At 34.5% G+C, this 20,202-nt stretch overlaps 2 protein-coding genes across 2 annotated transcripts; one reads left to right on the plus strand and one right to left on the minus strand.

The window, feature by feature from the left end:
- Positions 1 to 7,198: 7,198 nt before the first annotated feature.
- baalcb (BAALC binder of MAP3K1 and KLF4 b) lies at positions 7,199 to 10,850 on the plus strand. The gene is made up of 4 exons (XM_052585542.1): positions 7,199 to 7,355; positions 7,957 to 8,373; positions 9,212 to 9,402; positions 9,997 to 10,850. Exons 2-4 carry the CDS (start codon positions 8,190 to 8,192, stop codon positions 10,168 to 10,170), a joined length of 549 nt encoding a protein of 182 aa, XP_052441502.1. The 5' UTR covers positions 7,199 to 7,355; positions 7,957 to 8,189; the 3' UTR covers positions 10,171 to 10,850.
- Positions 10,851 to 11,766: 916 nt separating this feature from the next.
- Positions 11,767 to 18,270, minus strand: nme6 (NME/NM23 nucleoside diphosphate kinase 6). The gene is made up of 5 exons (XM_052585543.1): positions 17,844 to 18,270; positions 16,043 to 16,142; positions 15,578 to 15,617; positions 13,210 to 13,370; positions 11,767 to 11,976 (listed from the first exon to the last, which is right to left on the minus strand). The coding sequence occupies exons 1-5, from the start codon at positions 17,919 to 17,921 to the stop codon at positions 11,828 to 11,830; spliced, it is 528 nt and encodes a 175-aa protein (XP_052441503.1). The 5' UTR covers positions 17,922 to 18,270; the 3' UTR covers positions 11,767 to 11,827.
- Between the last annotated feature and the right edge of the window lie 1,932 nt (positions 18,271 to 20,202).

A 20,202-nucleotide genomic window follows, 5' to 3' on the forward strand; every position in this document is an offset into this window, starting at 1 on the left:
TACTATTGTACACTCAACCAACTGTATTTATTACCATTGTCTAACGTTTCTGCTGTTCATGTATATATAATCCTACGTTGCATTCCTATTTATGTTCTGTACATTTTCTGCTTAATACTGTATATAGCAACTCCACTGTACATCCTGTAAATCATAGCTTCACTTACTCTGCACTTCTATGTATATAAAACACCATACTTTTGCACTTATGTTCAGATCTGTACTTGTACTCTACATAATGACAATAAAGTTGAATCTAATCTAATCTAAAATTCTCAATAAAATCAAGCACACTTCATTTTCACAACAGTCAACAGCCGTAATGTGAAATGAAAGGATATTTATTTTCTTTCATATTACTATAACATACTGTATATCTTAGCAAAGCATACAGATTTCATATATATGATTTATTTTCTTTCAGAAAAGAGGACAATAAAGTTCTTGTCAACACTAAGGCACACTCACAACATCGCTTTATATTATTCTGAAGCATTTCATTTAGTATTAATGAAAGGCTTAATGAAAGACTGATAGAAAAAAAATAGTACTTTGTTTTTTAATCATAACTGAACCACTTCTGATAGAACATAACATGCTATTGCAGACTCTTTTAAGAGTAAAGTTGCATGAGCATTATGTGCTTCTTGTAGTGGAAACTGTCGCTAAAGCACAAAGAGAGCCAAACCCATATTGTCATGCCAAAAACCAACTCCAAATCTGAAGCACATTTATTCAGTAAACTGCTGTGCATCTCTCTAAATGTCTTTGTAATGAAAAGCTTTGTCTGGCTTTTTGTTTATTAAAGTTTTGTTTTCTGAAAAATACTCAAATGGAGCTAAATTGATGCAGACTTTCTTTTCTTTATTGCCTAAAAAGCTATTTAGCCTCAGTCTGGAACATTCCTAGAGACTGAAACATTCACTGTCTGTTGTCTGTTGGAAAATAAAGCGGCACAAAGCAGTGAATGCAAAAGCCAAAAAATGTTATGCCTATCGAAAAAAAAAAAAAACATTCCCAAAATATCAGAAAGGGCCAGCTGGCTAGTTGACATCCACAGGCTTCTTCCATCTGTCAACATGTAAGCTCTTATTATGCTAATATGCTTGAGCTCTTAAAGTTAAACATTACTGTTTATGCCAAGTCCTTTTATTCATCTCAATTCCTTAGTCAGCGCAGGGGTCAGCATTTTTAAATAAGCTGTCCACATTTCATTTACTGTAGTAAAAGGAAACAGACGAAAGGTCCATCAACAAGCGGCCATCAAGGTTTAATGAATTCCATTGATTCTTCTTCCCCAGTTAAAGACTGTTCTGACTGGAATATAACCACAGCAGACTGATGCTTCAGAGCACTGCTGATTTACATGTGCTGAAAGGTACAATGCACAGCTATTCATTTGTAAATCATTTGTATTCGGTTATTTATTTTCATAATCAATTGGCAAGTGTCTGCATTGTAATTCTATAATTCTAGGGTGGCACTGATCCTAAAATTCCAGTATCGATAAGGCAATAATTAGTGATTAGTGATAACTGTTTAAAACAACTATGCTATTTTGCCTAAAGAAATTAAAACACTAAAAACTAAAATCAGTTATTAGTAATTTAAAAAAATGCCTTGCAAGAAATAGTTCTCTGAAAAATGAAGATTTGCTGAAAATGTACTCACTCTCAGGGCATACAAGTCTCTTTGGAACTGATTTGGAAAAATTACATGAATGGGTGAATGGGTGCCGTCAGAATGAGGGTTTAAACAGTTGATAAAAAATTGATGGACTGGAATTGTGTGTACTACTTGTGGATTATTGTGATGTTTTTTATCAGCTGTTTGGACTCTCATTCTGACGGCACCCATTCACTCCAGAAGATCTGTTGGTGAGCAAGTGATGTAATGATAAATTCAAATCCAAATCTGTTCCGATGAAGAAACAAATGCATCTTCATGCATCTTGGATAGCCTGAGGGTGAGTGCATTTTTTGCTAATTTCCATTTATGGGTAAACAGTTCCTTTAAGTGAGCGGTGAAAATAATCTAAATGTACAAAGATGAGTAAAAAGAGAATTCAGTATCTGCCAACTGGTAGTGATACATCATACATCCCTAAAGATTGTTCAGACCTGATCCTGTTTTGGGGCTGTGAGATTCTTTAGTGTGGTCCCTCCTCACTATATGCTATACACTATATGTGTGTGCCGACTGCATCAGGTCTGGCTGTGATGGATGAGGTGGGTTTAGCTCCCAGCGTCATGTGGACTGGACTTGGCTCGACTGAGCGAAAAATTGTGGGATCAGAAGAGTGGAGTATATTCTGCCAGGAGACGCTGGTCTTGATGGGAATCTTAGCTGACACAGAAAACAGGATCCTGTCACCTTGACAAATCAAAATCCAGTGTGGGCAACTATACTCTCACTGCATATAAAGTGAGGAACTGTGATTGTGAGAAAAGTAACAGTTCTGTCCAGATGAAAAAGAGAGAGAGAGAGAGAGAGAGAGAGTTTCAAAATGCAATTGGCATGGTTTTCGCTTTCATTTAGCTAAAAGTTTCCTTTTATTCATTTCAAAGTCAACTGCACCACTGCACTGAGCACAATGAATGCGCTTTGAAAAGAAGGGGCTATATTTGGAGTGATAACAACAAGCATAAAACAAGACAGAAAGAAAATATAATGGAGGATGTCTGTGGGTAGCAGATATGAGGTTGAGTTATGTTTTTATACTATTTAAGACAACAATCACACCAAAATGAGAGTTTTGTGGCTTGTAGTCCTAGTATATATTGCTTTGAGCTCACATCCTAGAGTACTTCTAAACTTTGAAGGATATAACGTAATTAAAATCCTGAACTACACAGATTTTTGTCGAGTCAAATGCTTTCTAGATTGATAGAAAGCATTTATATCTCTCCCCCAATACCAACAGCAACTAGCAAGTACTAAATCATATCCATGGCTATTATATAAACTAAAGGTTAAAGGGCTTGGAGCAATCAAACAATCAATCAATGAAAGTTTTATTTAGCAAGGACACAGCAGTAAAGTGTCAATAAAGACATTTATGATGTTACAGAAGATTTGTAACATCTTTTGATCTTTCTATTTATCAAAGAATCCTGAAATTAAATTGATCACAAATTCTACAATATATATATATATATATATATATATATACAGTATTGTTCAAAATAATAGCAGTACAATGTGACTAACCAGAATAATCAAGGTTTTTAGTATATTTTTTATTGCTACGTGGCAAACAAGTTACCAGTAGGTTCAGTAGATTGTCAGAAAACAAACAAGACCCAGCATTCATGATATGCACGCTCTTAAGGCTGTGCAATTAGGCAATTAGTTGAAAGGGGTGTGTTCAAAAAAATAGCAGTGTCTACCTTTGACTGTACAAACTCAAAACTATTTTGTACAAACATTTTTTTTTCTGGGATTTAGCAATCCTGTGAATCACTAAACTGATATTTAGTTGTATGACCACAGTTTTTTAAAACTGCTTGACATCTGTGTGGCATGGAGTCAACCAACTTGTGGCACCTCTCAGCTGTTATTCCACTCCATGATTCTTTAACAACATTCCACAATTCATTCACATTTCTTGGTTTTGCTTCAGAAACAGCATTTTTGATATCACCCCACAAGTTCTCAATTGGATTAAGGTCTGGAGATTGGGCTGGCCACTCCATAACATTAATTTTGTTGGTTTGGAACCAAGACTTTGCCCGTTTACTAGTGTGTTTTGGGTCATTGTCTTGTTGAAACAACCATTTCAAGGGCATGTCCTCTTCAGCATAGGGCAACATGACCTCTTCAAGTATTTTAACATATGCAAACTGATCCATGATCCCTGGTATGCGATAAATAGGCCCAACACCATAGTAGGAGAAACATGCCCATATCATGATGCTTGCACCTCCATGCTTCACTGTCTTCACTGTGTACTGTGGCTTGAATTCAGAGTTTGGGGGTCGTCTCACAAACTGCCTGTGGCCCTTGGACCCAAAAAGAACAATTTTACTCTCATCAGTCCACAAAATGTTCCTCCATTTCTCTTTAGGCCAGTTGATGTGTTCTTTGGCAAATTGTAACCTCTTCTGCACATGCCTTTTTTTTAACAGAGGGACTTTGCGGGGGATTCTTGAAAATAGATTAGCTTCACACAGACGTCTTCTAACTGTCACAGTACTTACAGGTAACTCCAGACTGTCTTTGATCATCCTGGAGGTGATCATTGGCTGAGCCTTTGCCATTCTGGTTATTCTTCTATCCATTTTGATGGTTGTCTTCCGTTTTCTTCCACGTCTCTCTGGTTTTGCTCTCCATTTTAAGGCATTGGAGATCATTTTAGCTGAACAGCCTATCATTTTTTGCACCTCTTTATAGGTTTTCCCCTCTCTAATCAACTTTTTAATCAAAGTACGCTGTTCTTCTGAACAATGTCTTGAACGACCCATTTTCCTCAGCTTTCAAATGCATGTTCAACAAGTGTTGGCTTCATCCTTAAATAGGGGCCACCTGATTCACACCTGTTTCTTCACAAAATTGATGACCTCAGTGATTGAATGCCACACTGCTATTTTTTTTAACACACCCCTTTCAACTAATTCAACTAATTGCCCAATTGCCCAGCCTTAAGAGCGTGCATATCATGAATGCTTGGTCTCATTTGTTTTCTGAAAATCTACTGAACCTACTGGTAACTTGTTTGCCACGTAGCAATAAAAAAATATACGAAAAACCTTGATTATTCTGGTTAGTCACATTGTACTGCTATTATTTTGAACAAAACTGTATATATATATATATATATATATATATATATATATATATATATATATATATTAATAATACAAAGTTTTCAAATCTGTCAACAGTAAATATATATATATATATATATATATATATATATATATATATATATATATATATATATATATATATATATATATAGTCGAGCAGCAAATCAGCATTTTAGAATGATTTCAGAAGGATCATGTGACACTGAAGTCTAGAGGGCAGAAAATGTGATGAAAATTAACCTTTATAATCATAGAAACAAAACACATTTTAAAAATACAAAACAACATGCTGATTCTCTCAAAACAGTGCCTGCACTGCCCCCATCTGGCAAAATAATAATAAAATCCAAGTATCACCAGACTACGTTTAACTGCTGTGCTCACTTAGTGTTTTACTGGCTGTGTGGTGATTTTAAAACCCAATTAAATTGCTTCCCATCAGCATTTTATGACATCTTTTTGAGTGTTGCGAGTTACAGTGATTAATAAAAGGTTTACCACATTTTCCTATTGGCCTGTAATATTCACAGTTATGATGTCTATTTCAATGTTCAAGCACATTCAGTAATTTGTTTCCTCCAGCACTGAGGAACATTCTCATAAACGAGCTGAGATATGCATGTAATATAATGTCAGACAGATGTTTGATGACTATAACGCTGCAGCAAACTTTTCTCCTTTAGTTTTCTGCTTTACACAATCATTTTGAAAGCACATCAGGGTCCATAAATGGGATATGCAGTCTACATTTTTATGAACTGTTTTTATGTACACTAGTGCATGCACACGTACACAGTTGGAAACACTTACATCTTCTGAAATCATGTCTCTTTTCATTAGCAGCTTTGGTTTCATTAATACAGACAAATATTGAAAATTATGGCAGTTTCAAGCATTAGGGCTTGTGCATGGAGAACAGGTTTGGAACATACAGTAATTATCTGAATCAGACATATAAATTGTATAACAACTGGTATTGGGATTGGGGTAAAGAGACACATCTGATTGAAGTGATGAGGCTGTGGATGGTGTGCTTTGACGAAGAAATAGAGATAGATAGTATGATATTGTTTGTACTGGTTGTCCTTATGTATACCTAGAATTCAGAAAACTGTATATATATATATATATATATATATATATATATATATATATATATATATATACACACACACACACACACACACACACACACACACACACACACACACACACACACACATATATATATATATATATATATATATATATATATATGTATGTATGTATGTATGTATGTATGTATATATATATATATATATATATATATATATATATATATATATATATATATATATATACATACATACATACAGTACAGACCAAAAGTTAGAACACACCTTCACATTCAAAGAGTATTCTTTATTTTCATGACTATGAAAATTGTAGATTCACACTGAAGGCATCAAGGGCTATTTGACCAAGAAGGAGAGTGATGGGGTGCCGCGCCAGATGACCTGGACCCACAGTCACCGGACCTGAACCCAATCGAGATGGTTTAGGGGTGAGCTGGACCGCAGACAGAAGGCAAAAGGGCCAACAAGTGCTAAGCATCTCTCGGGGAACTCCTTCAAGACTAATGGAAGACCATTTCAGGTGACTAGCTCTTGAAGCTCATCAAGAGAAAGCCAAGAGTGTGCAAAGCAGTAATCAAAGCAAAAGGTGGCTACTTTGAAGAACCTAGAATATGACATATTTTCAGTTGTTTCACACTTTTTTGTTATGTATATAATTCCACATGTGTTAATTCATAGTTTTGATGCCTTCAGTGTGAATCTACAATTTTCATAGTCATGAAAATAAAGAAAACTCTTTGAACGAGAAGGTGTGTCCAAACTTTTGGTCTATACTGTGTATATATATATGTTGCACATTACAGTCATGCAGTTTTTCATCTGAATCACATTAGGAGGGCAGTTGCCATTATCTAAAATGCATATCTTTCAGAAATGGAATCAAATGCTGATTCTTTGCTATTTCATTGAAATGTCATCAGTTCTCATGGAATGGACCTTGCTGTACAGTAAAGAGCAAACAGATGTTTACAAAACCCTTCTAATTTCACGAGGAAACGCATGGCTCAACAACATGCAATTTGTTCTTTATTATAGAACTGCAGACTGAACAGCTCTATTACTTTTGTGTTTAGTAAACAAACACAACTGAACGACTTCAGTCTGAAGGGAGACATGAATATCACAATGCTGTAACACATGAACTGCACTTTACCAGGAGGGGATGCATTCATTCATTTTGAACTATATAATTATAAATACCTCGTAATCGAGACAAGAGATGGGTATGTCAGCATCATTCACATCTAGAGAGAGAGAGAGAAGAAGAGAGGGAGAGGGAGAGATGGGGGAGTGTCATCACTCAGCGTATGATTTTTTTCGTCGTGGTAGAGCTCCTCTATGAATCTTGTAAATTATGTTTTGAAAACTGTACAAAATACAGTGAACGTACCGAAGAAACCCGTTCTGACACCGATTCCTCTGTCGACTTAAGGTAATGTAAAACAATCTTCGTTCGCGCGAAAGACCACAAGCAGGGCACCCAGCACATTTGATAGCCTCAATACGTTTTTTGCATACTGCATACTATACTAACGTAAAGAAGGCTACTTTTCAACACATTGCTATATACTGTATGTATGTGTAGCATATTAGATCAGCGTGCCGCGACACTAATGTAGACTAAATACGACACAACTATGCGCTCTTATAATCATTTAGCAATCGCTTAATGATTGCATGACAAGAAAAATAATAAAATGCACATCGCTGGATTTAAAATCTATTGTAATGATAATTCAGGGCTTCTTTATTATTTGGACCACAGGAGATCTCAAACTCGTCTTTGTTTACATAAATACGAGTGCTGCACTACTCGAGAGAAATTGGAAACGGGGCAATCCATCTTATTTGTCATTATGATATCACATATTAAGGTTGTGTTATGACGTGTAATGCGTAATTTTAAGAGCTTACACTTATCCTACATTAATCATATATTAAGTCATTTCCTTCCAATACTTTAACATCAAATGATTATGTTAAATCACACTCAAGTCTTGTATTATAGGCTGACTGTTATTTCTCTTCCACAGAATCAGCCCCAGATCTTTCTTTTCGACCGACACCTGACCAGTAGAAGACTTGAGTTTTACATCAAAATGATGCTGATATGGGTTGTTCATACTAAATGACATAACATAAATAATAAATGACATCACTCAGTGAACACCATATGACAAGCATCTATATTTCCTTTGCTCTTCGGGAGGTGTTGTAATGGACCTAGAATCCAAGGCTGTGTAGGTGTGGATTTGTTTTTGACATCATGGGCTGTGGAGGCTCCAGGACAGATGTGTTGGAGCCCAGATATATGGAAAGCTGGACCAAAGAGACAGAGTCCACCTGGCTGACCAGTACGGACACAGACCTACCCCTGTCCTCCATCCAGAGCATCCACTCGGAAAACTCTTCAGAGGTGGGCTTCCCATCAGAGAAGACCGCCAACCTCGGTGAGAAGGGATTGAGATCATATTTTAAGGCTTTATTTGAATTTGTCAAAGCTTTTGAATGGAATGTTTTCATATTTAATTAGCTGAACATATCTGTTCACTGATTTTACCTGACAAACTCTTCAAATGACATTTCCTTCCCAGAAGGACAGGGAAAGTGTTGCGAGCCTGCTGTTGGTGAGCAATTCACTCAAGTAGGCCTCTTGTTGCCATGGTGATGGTTACATCCCTTTAGTACTTCGGTACAACAGTATGAGCAAGGATGAACACAATAAGCACTGCTTACCACTTTTGGGCAGAATTGTGGCACTTAGGGCAGCTATAGTGGGTAAATGTTTTAAAATATGAGGGTTACATTTAAAAATAATTATTGTATTAGCAAATATAGTATATAAATATATAAATATAGTATGCAATAGTAAATATAAGGTTGTTTTTCACAGTATTAGGTTTTTATTATTTTTTTATTTTAATTTTATTTGTAACGAGACATCTTTTAAAACTTTTGACTAATAGTGTATAATTCATGAATCATACATATATCAATGTATGTACATTTTTATTATTTAATATATAATTTTTTAATATTTTAAATGTATTTAAGTTCATATACAGCATAATATAATAATTAAAGAAATACTGTCTACTGATAGATAGATAGATAGATAGATAGATAGATAGATAGATAGATAGATAGATAGATAGATATGAATTTAATTATTCATTTAAATTTATTCTGTACATACACTCATACCTGAAATGTTTCTGATACGGTCACCGATGCAGAGATTTTGTGAAAGAGAATGAATAACTTTCATATTTTTTTTTCTGGGTACAGATCTGTTTGATGATGGTCTGCCTTCTCCAGCTCAGGCGTATCTGAAAGTGTGTTCTGCCATGTCTGAGGTGGGTCTGAATGACATGAAACCTGGCAGCACCCCTGCAATCCTCTCTTCTCAAGAACAGGAAGTGCTGTCTTCTTCTGCTACCACAGTGCAAAGGAGAAGCGTGCTACGAACTGAGGAAATAGTAGGTATTTTTTAATTGAATATAATGCTTTCTATTTGGCAGCATGTGTGAACAAGACACTGTAAACTACATCAGTGTTTCTGACCTTTGTCTTATGTATGGCTTTATCTACACCTCACCAGAAATGTGTTTCTTTTGACTCACTTTACAAAAATTTTTATTTAGCATTATTGTTCATTTTACTAAAGTGGGCTGTAATACATTTATGAACTTTTAAACTATAAAAGTATATTGATGCACATGAAAACCAGCTTTAGATTTTTTTTATTATTATTTCAGCTTTAGTCTGTTATTTTAGTACAAAACATTTGCATTGAAAACTAGCTGAAATACATTACATAGCTGATTTTTTTTTTTTCCAGAAATGTAAGCTATTGTACATTTTTGTACAAAAGTGTTTTTCTATGGTTTTAGTTTTTGCTAATAATAATAATCCTCAAACGCATCCACTATTTATTAACCTTTTGTTCATTCATCTGAGAAATGTGATAGATTTCCAGAAATCGTATTAATCTATACTGTAAACTGTAATAAAATGTTGAAAACATTTGCCAACAATCATGTCTTAAAATCTTTCATTGTTATCTTCATTAGACCAAATGGCAGGACAGCCGGATGTCCACCAAGCAAGTGACCATCACTGTGACTCAAAGCATCCGGCAGGTGGACAAGAGCGGGAAGATCAAGGAAACTTCACAAACCACCTATGAGGTCATGAAACCGGTGGATGGTTTGATGGACGCAGCAGTTGACTCAATGCCTCAATGAGGTGTTCACCCAAGACCTCAAGAAGACTGTATCCTGGATTTCTGGAAAGCCTTGTTGAAGATGTCATGGACCAAAGAAGAAGCAGGGATGACCTAAATGAAGACGTTCATCAGTGCTGCCATTAACAGGTTTCAAGGGTCAGTTAAATGTTGTATTCATTATTCAGTTACACTTGACCTATTTAATAATATGTATTTTTATGTACATCTTTTCTCTGTAATGTCTTTGTCAAAATGTATTGTTTTTTTTTCTGATGCCAACGAAAAGAATCTTAGTAAAAGCATCTACTGTACATACACTGAAAGCACAGGATTGGTCAGGAAGGGCAACCAATGATTTTGTGAAAAGTGTAAAAATGATACTTAAAATAGTTTAAAAACATACCAACAACATGTTTGTCCCAGAAATAAAAGAAAGCTTGATGTCGATGTACTGCTTTAATTTTCATCTTGGATCTAAAAAAAAACAGGGCCCTTACTATAACACTGTTGTTGCCTTCAGCTTTTTGGGGTACAAAAACCTAATTACAGTTTCTGTAGCAAGCTAACACTGCTGCGAAAGGTAGTGCAAGAATATATGAAGCAGCACTGTTTTGTTTGTTATTGCAGTATATCATTGCTTTACACACTGAAAGATGATGTTTATTGTTGAGTTATAAAATATCTACTGGAAGCACATAACTATTACTGTCTCCTAATCTTTATGTTGCTTCACTCTCTTAATTAACATTTTACAATAAGGTTTTGTATATGAACATTAATTTGTTAGGTATTATGAAGTAAAAATTAACAACGTATTTACAGTATTATTAATATAGATCAATGTTAATTTCTACTAATATGTTTTTTTTACTTTATTATTAATTTTTAAATAACATTAGGTGTACTCTGCATAGTTTATTAGAATTTGAATCTATTTTATTTTAAGTCATATTTTCAAATTCTTTAAAAAAATCGCCATTAAATAGGTTGATTTTGAAAACAAATAGAATCAGTTTAAAAGTATGAACATGGTTTAAATCTGGCTAGTTGTGCAACAAGCAAGATTCGATTAGTTGAACTGTATGTTCTTAATAACTTAATTGAGTGATGATTAATTTATAAACCTAGTGATTGCACATTTAAAACATATTTGGTTTAATAATTATTTTATATAATATTAGATAAATAACATTCCTGTTTCATTTATGCATGACTGATAGATATGCATCATATTAGGTTTATTAATAATACAATTGTCTAAACGAAATAGAGGAACATTTTATATGCAATTATAAAAAAATATATATATATATAGGCCTAAATATTTTTTGAGTAATGCATTAAAACAAACTGAAGTAACAATGAATAACAATAAATTGACATTCACTTAAAAATGTATTGTTCATTGTTAGTTTCTGATACCTAATGAAATAACTAATGTTAATTAATTTAACCTTATTCGCTAATCTAGAGAATAACATGGTTGAAAGTAAATGTTTAAATTATTTTTTTTCTCACAAATGAATATAATCATGTTGGCAGAGCTGTGGTAGAGATACTTTTTGTTCACAAAAGAGTAACATGGCCATGCAGAGAAAAATCAAATGCTGGAGCATCTGGTGAAAGTCACATTTATTTACTGTAGCACTGTAAAAGTACCATCAGACCAGGGAGCATCATGCGTCCTGGAGAGTATGAATTTGTTTCTTCTTATTATATTCAGCAAGTCCCAATCTAAAACATTCCTCTTCCCTCAACATCCACTCTTCTGCATTGAACTCTGGAAAGAAAAATGAAATCTCTCTCTTGGCAGATTCAGTTGAATCTGAAAGAAAGAAAATAAGAAAATGCTGAAAATTTAGAATCGAAGAATCTATATTTCGTAATTTTCGGACTATAAGTCGCACCAAAGTATAAGTCGCATCAGTCCAAAAATACGTCATGTCGAGGAAAAAAATAGATATAAGTCGCACTGGACTATAAATCATATTTATTTAGAATCCAGAACCAAGAGAAAACATTACCGTCTACAGCCGCGAGAGGGCGCTCTATGCTGCTCAGTGCTCCTGTAGTCTACCCCTGAAAACATTAAATGAGAACAACTGAAAACGTTAACTGAAATATTAACTTAATTTATTTACCAAAATCCAAGAACAAAAACAGATATTGGTCATCTGAAGAGGCAAGTTATTCAGCTAGCGTTACACAATAATACACAGAACAACAGGCTGAACACATGCCCGGTTTGTTAACATAACACATTTAAGTTACAGGAGCAATGAGCAGCATAGAGCGCCCTCTCGTGGCTGTAGAAGAAAATGTTTTCTCTTGGTTCATGTCAAATTAATTTTGATAAATAAGTCGCACCTGACTATAAGTGGCAGAACCACCCAAACTATGAAAAGAAGTGCGACTTATAGTCTGGAAAATACGGTATATATGATGTGTTTCTGAGTGTATATATGAGGAGTTTCTACATCAGAACAGATTTGGAGAAACGTAGCATTACATCAATTGCTCATTGGTGGATCCCCTGCAGTGAATGGGTGCCTTCAGAAAGAGAGTCCAAACAGCTGATAAAATCATCACAGTAATCCAGAAGTAATCAACGCAAGTACATTAATTAACATCTTAAAGAGGTGAAAAGCTGCGTGTTTGTAAGAAACAAATCTATCATTGAGATGTTTTGAACTTTAAACTGTTGCTTCTGTACTGGACAAAGCGTTATTTTGGCTAAAGAACTTGCATTTTGTCCTGAAGCAAGAGTTTAAAGTTAAAACACCTTAATGACGGATTTGTTTAAAAAAAATAACAAAAAAATTTATTATTGTGAGGTTTTTATCAGCTGTTTGGGCTCTCATTCTGACGGCACCCATTTACTGCAGATGATCCATTGGTGAGCAAGTGAACTAATGCTCAATTTCTCCAAATCAGTTGTGATGAAGACAAAAACTGATCTACATCTTGGATGGCCTGAGGATGAGTACAGTTTTAGCACATTTTCATTGTAGAGTGAACTTTCTCTTTAACAGTTCAGTTTTGAAAAGTGTTTCTCCACCTGAACCATGAGTAGTGTTTCTGGTGTCAGTCAGCCCATATTGGCCGCGCAGGGTGTCTGGTGAAGTGAAGCGAGCTCTAAACACTTTTGTTGGACCCATCATCCCCCTCCAGTGAGAGATAGCATCTTCCCTGGCAAGGATGTACGCTCTCATTGGGCCACTGTTGTGGGAATACAAGTAAACAGCAGGATTACACAGAGAGCTGTGACAACCTCATGTTCGCGCTTAGATAGATAAATAAAATTGAATCTAAAAGCAAAATTGGATTTATTTATTTTTTTCGTTTATGATGTTAATTGTACAAACAAGCCTTAAGTCACAAAATATGAGCAATACTGCCTTAGAGGCTCTGCTGGAACAAAAATGGAACTAAAAGCTTAGGAATAATCAGCTGCTTATTTTCAAATGACTCTGACTTAGAATAAAAGACATGGGTCAGTTCGAGCGCTGCGCTAATGTTTTATCTTTCACACACAAAGACATGTTCTGAGGACAGGGTGCCATGGTAACATGGACCTCACTGTCTGAACTGGATCAACCGCTACATTAACAACCAGCATTGATGTCCCTCTCCACAGATGAGAGATCATATATCTGCATTAATTATTCCTTTCGAGGGGAAGTGCAGTGGTACAGCATCTGTAGTTTTACATTCATTTATATTACACTACCACTTAAAAGTTTTGGGTCAGTAACATTTTTAAATGTTTTTAAAAGAAGTCTTGTTCACCGAGGCTGTATTTAATGAACAAAAAATAAATAAAAAAACGGTAATATTGTATTTCTCTTTTCATGATTTTTAAATGTAGTTTATTTCTGCGGTGGTAAAGCTGAATTTTCAGCAGCCCATTACTCTTCAGTGTCACATGGGCAAATCTGAATCTTACTGACCCTAAAGTTTTGAATGCTAGAGTATATTAATATTAATAAGTAGAACAAAAAGCTAAATAAAATGCATCCATTCTTTCTTAATGCAGTGATTTAACTGCCTTTGATGAAACGTGTCTGTGTACCTGTAGGATAATTAGCTCGTGAAGCTACAAGGGTTTACATGGTTATCCTTTGACTTCAGTTTCAAGAATTTGTACAGCAGTTGTTCCTCCAGGAACCATGAACAGGTTTTACCAGGAACGTTATCATGAAATAGCTGAAATGTTAATGATGTACACACATAATGAATTCTCAACGTCTGAAGCCACGTGCAACTGAACAGATGAAACGGGATTGAACAGAATTCACATAAAACTGTGACCCAAAAACAACTGAAGATCTGAACCAAGCAAATCATGCAAGAATGTTGTAGTAGAATGGTCATTATATAACATAAACCTAAAAGCATAAAAACATTTTGTTACCTGAAATAAAAGTTTGGTTGAATTAAAATAGGCATTAACTAAATAAATATAAATATATATATTAGTTCCGTCAAATGATTATTCGCATCCAAAATAAACGTTTTTGTTTACATTATATATGAATGTGAAAGTGACTTGACATTCAGCCAAGTATGGTGACCCATACTCAGAATTCGTGCTCTACATTTAACCCATCCAAAGTGCACACACACAGAGCAGTGAACACACACACACACACACTGTGAACACACACCAGGAGCAGTGGGCAGCCATTTATGCTGCGGACACTGTGAACAGTGTATATTTATTTCGTATAAATACAGTGTATATAAAAAAAAATATATATATATAGTATAAAATATAATATATATATAATATAATATATATAAAAAAATAATAATATATATATATATATATATAAATGTATATACATGTAAATATTTTCCAAATGTGTAATTATATATACATAATAAAATAAACACAGTACACATAAATATATTATGTAAACAAAAACTTGTTTTGAATGCTATTAATCATGATTGATAGTTTGACAGTACTAATATTATAGATTTTCTCATTTTAATTAATTTTGATGTAAATCAATGAAAAATAAATCTTAAAAAAATGTATAATTCATTACACTTATATAGCTCTTTTCTGTTATTGGACACTCAACGCGCTTTAAAGGGAGGAATCCTGTTAATTTATAAACTATATTGACATAAAAAAATAAATAAATAAATAAACATTATACCAATGACACACACACACACACACACACACTCACATACATATAAAGTCAAAAGATAGCTAGACAGATCAATAGCTTACAGCTACAAATTATTTAATTCATACATACAAATGACCACAATTCTGTATATAAAAATATATGTGTACATATAAACCTGATACTGTCTCCTTCATATATATATATATATATATATATATATATATATATATATATATATATAAACACTTTTTGATTTGTGGGGAAATTACAATAAACATTTACCTTGACATGAATTCAACCAGTCTTTGATAGAAAAAACGTCCTGTAAAAATAAAAACAACAAAAAATAAATTGTTGCATATCTTTTATCTTTGATTTAACTTTTGATCAATTGGAAATAAGCCAACGAGGGTGATGTGGTTTATGCAGCAGATTTTTGTTGCAATCTGTTAATATGGTCTGAAAAGGCTTTTGCATATATAATACAGACATATGAATGCGAGGCAGCTGCTTTTCTTTGGATGCAGGATATGAGAAGCTGAGAGTGAGTAACATGTTCTCTCTCCACATGCTGTGTCAACTTTATAACTCCAGGTTGTGTGAAGCCTTTACTATGACTCACCCTGTTTAAAATCATGCATCACACTGACACCCACCCACACATATACTCAACCGTTCAATCTGTTACAAACACAGACCCCTTTCATTCATGCAGAGGATATTATAGGAAGAAAGATGCTTTTCTACCTGCATGTTCAGCATAAAACCTTTCTGACTCTTCTGTTCTCCACATCAGATCCTTCTTCCTGACTATAATGAAGTTTTCAAGAATCTTCTGATGAAGAGCCTGAAATTAAAATAAATATTATATCAATATTATATATGTTTTCTATGCCCATCTGCATCTCTCAAAACCGAAACTTATTGTCAGTAAAAATGTGTTGCTATGCTAATGGAAGCCTCTTGCGGTTTTGATGTAGGTCTTTTTGTTTCATGTTTGTCCTCTGCAACAAGACGACAAAGAGATTTGTTCTCCAGAAAGAACAAGGTTACAGACTGAGTGATGAAAGTACATCTCACTCTAATGAAAACACGAACATTATATTTAAAATGGCTTCAGTTTTCAAACCACGCTACATGAGGAAATTGTTGCTAATTAAAGGCACCTTTATCTCTTTGAAGTGACAGACAGCGGAAATTAAATCAGGCAAGACGCTGGCTCATTTTGATAATAAAGACAAATTATATCGTTTTAAGCCTCCACATATTTTGAGTTACAAGACATCTTTCTTCGTTAAAAGGGTAATGTTCATCAGGATGGGTATAGAGTAAGTCAGAACCTTTTTGTCAGCCAAAATTCTTTTACCTAAAAATCTTTACTGGAAGTAACCCCTGAAACTTGTTGATTTATATGAATAATCAATATTAGACTCAAGGTTCTAATAAAAAAAAAACAACAACAACAAGAAAATAGGACAACATATACAACCTACAGCATCTACCACACACAATAAGAAGTTTCAAAATGCAACAATACCAATGTCTCCACAGCTTTGACTGATACTGTGTAGTACTAACCCTTATGTTTGATAGACCCACAATAATCTCATTTTTTTAATTATTTAGCTGGCAGATAAATCTATACATAAGATTTCATAAAAGTGCTTTAAAAGTGATTACTCTAGCACTCACAAACATTTAACTTGCACTATGCCATCTAGGTCTCTTTAGTAAAATTCTCATTGCATCATTATAAGCTACCTGCAGCTTCTGCAAACTAGATGTTCTTTAGTTGAACCACAGATGAGCAGTATAACGTGTTGTACAATATGCTTTAAAAAGTGACACCTTCACCTCTTCTTCTGAACAGAAACTAAACTTACATAAAAATATATTCGCCTGCATATACATCATATGCCATTGTCTTTCAATATCCTCATCATCTGTCATGCGTCTGTCAAGAATACTTATAATATTTCAATTTAATAATTATTTCATTCTTTCAATAATAATGAACTTAAATCAAAATTGTGTCATTCTTTACTCACCCTCATGTCTTAACCTGAATTCTAACATAGAACATAAAATAATATATGATAAGAAATGTCTTTTTTTTTTTTTTGTCCATACAATGACAAACAATGGTTGGCAAAACTGGAACATTCTCCCAAATATCTTGTTATGTATTTCACAGATGGAAATCAAGTCATAAAGGTTTTTAACTAGCTTTATTTAAATAATAACATAATTTTAATTTTCATCTACCCCTTTAAGAATCTGCATTCCATGCATAAACTAATAAATAGCAGAAATAAATCACCTCTCAGAGAAAACACACATTACTTGTCATTTGGCTTTATCAAAATCTCATAGTTACAAAGATATAGCCATTTTAACAAGTCCTAGCCCCACTACTGAATTTCATTTGCTAATGTCAGGGGGTCTCAAAAATAGTGTATCCACGTGATGTATGTAATGTAGACACCACGAACTGCGTTGAATTTGTCTTTATTTATTTATAGCCATGGGCAGGCCCGTGTGATCTCACCTCCAGAATGAGCGGATGGGCCACAGCATCTGGTTTGACGACCGCAAGGGTGAGCTGCAGTGCCTTCACACACCGCATGTCTGCTATGCTGCCGCCTTTTGACGTTAATACAAGAATTAACTGTATTATATTTCCCCGTGATTTGGCTCCGGTTCCATCTGATCAGAATTTAAACATTAACCAGCGGACCTAAACACACATGAATGCTCATTAACATGTCACAGCTGCAGTTAAGGTCATCAATGCGCGGAGCAACGAAATAAATAAATCAATACAGTGTAGGCAATCGACCGAAAAGGACTTAAGATAGTTCAGCTGGTGTTTAAATTGGTTTTCAAATTAATTTCTCAGGAAGAATATAGCTTAATATCTAAACTGAGCGTACTCCGTGCTGTCGGTTACGTGGGCGCCGCCATCTTGTCCGGAAGTAAACAATAGGAAGTTACAGATCGTACAAGTCTCATCAAAATCCTACTATTTCAACTAACCAGTTGAAGCCAACACAATAGCTGATAATTAGCTAACGTTTTTAACAACACAAACTGAACCTTGAATAATAAAAATGGTAATTATGTTTGTTTAAACACATTTTAATAGAGGGGTCGAATGCACTTTTCTTGTTTTGGTGATACAAAATATTGGCTATTATGTCTGTTAAAATATATAATGTATAAAGCAACCAATTTCCTTGCGATACTATGGAAAAAAAATATTTAAAGTTAGAGATATTGTCCAATGTGACAACTTGCCTTAGGTAATAAGAATGAACTTTAAGAATAGCAAAGACATTTGATGAGGTTTCTTTTACATTAAGCTGAAAGAAACAGATGTGACCTATGACCTTCGACCTGCACTGACATCACATCTTTGGAAAAGTCACATGACAATAAGAACTGTAAAACCTCAGCCTTGGGTTGACAGATTGTTCATATATTTAAAGAATGTTTTTAAGTCAGTGATACTCAATACAAATATTAACAATTATGTTCTGTACTATATAAATTCATGTTTACTTTTGTGTTTGTCTTTATGTGCATGTGAAGGATCAGACATCAGGTTGCTTCAGACACCCCTGAAACCCAGAATAATGAAGATGCAGACCATTTGATAACGTATTGTGATTTATTTTCTTAACACTGATGTGATACCACAATCATAGTGTATTACTTTTTATTGCTGCATGTCTCAGCTTCAGGCTGCAGTGAATTGTCTTGAATGTATAATCCATGATTTTCACACACCTGTAATCCTTTGTTCATTTGACTGTCGGTGTGATTGTGTGAGTTTTGACCTAGTTACCTCAACTTTACCCTGAACCCCCCACTTTTCAGTGAGATTGCTGACACCAGTTTAACTAACACATATCTCTTTTTGACACCCAATCTGTTTCATGTGGGTCTTTTAAGTAGAGACAGGATGGGGTCAGAGGTGCATTTCCTGCTATATGACCATTTGGTCTGCTGTTTAATAATATCTAGCCTTCATTTACTAAAACTGTAGACTACTTGTGACCGAAAAAAATACATGGGAAAGTGTTTAACATCTAGTCAGATTTTATAATTCACAGCAAATCACAGAAATGCTTCTCACATCAAATGTGATAATGACTTACCACTAGAAAAATATCATACAAAATGATTGATCTTTATTTAAAGAGTCATTTTGAGTAACTTTGCAGGGCAGGGAATAAGCTGTTTACCTCTCAGTTGCTAGCACCTGTTTTGACATCTACTGTGTCCTTTGACCTTTTCTATTCCCATCCTTCACAGCACAGCACCATACTCTCACAGACAGCTGTGTCAACCTCAGCGGGAGCAACTGTCATACCTAAGGAAGGACAACACTTTTAAAGCTGAAGAATTATAGTGCCTTAACCAGATCTACTTTTAAATGTGTGTTGATGACTTTCACATTACACAAGAAATCACATGTCTATCATACACACGCGAACACACACACACACACACACACACACACGCGAACACACACACACACACACACACATTTGTAATGGTGTAATGGTTTTTATACTGTGCAAACTATATTTTCTAACAATGTTCCCACAAGGTCAACATTTTCTGGCAATTACTATCCACGTGGGGACATTTGTTCCCATAATATAGTGAATACCAGTACACACACACACATGCATTCATAAATCTGCATTTCCGTCAGCATTTACCCGTTCCAAAAATGAATGAATTAATTTCTTCTTCATTACAAGACATTCGGTGAAGATATTTTGTTGAATATTTTAAGTGTTTTGTCCATACACTGAAAGTCATTGTGACCCCAGTGACTTTTAAGATATTTAGAGATATATATAGAGAGAAATATTTTCATAATGTCTTGTTTTATG

The sequence above is a fragment of the Carassius gibelio genome, chromosome B20, assembly GCF_023724105.1.
Source record: "Carassius gibelio isolate Cgi1373 ecotype wild population from Czech Republic chromosome B20, carGib1.2-hapl.c, whole genome shotgun sequence".
NCBI lineage: Eukaryota > Metazoa > Chordata > Actinopteri > Cypriniformes > Cyprinidae > Carassius > Carassius gibelio.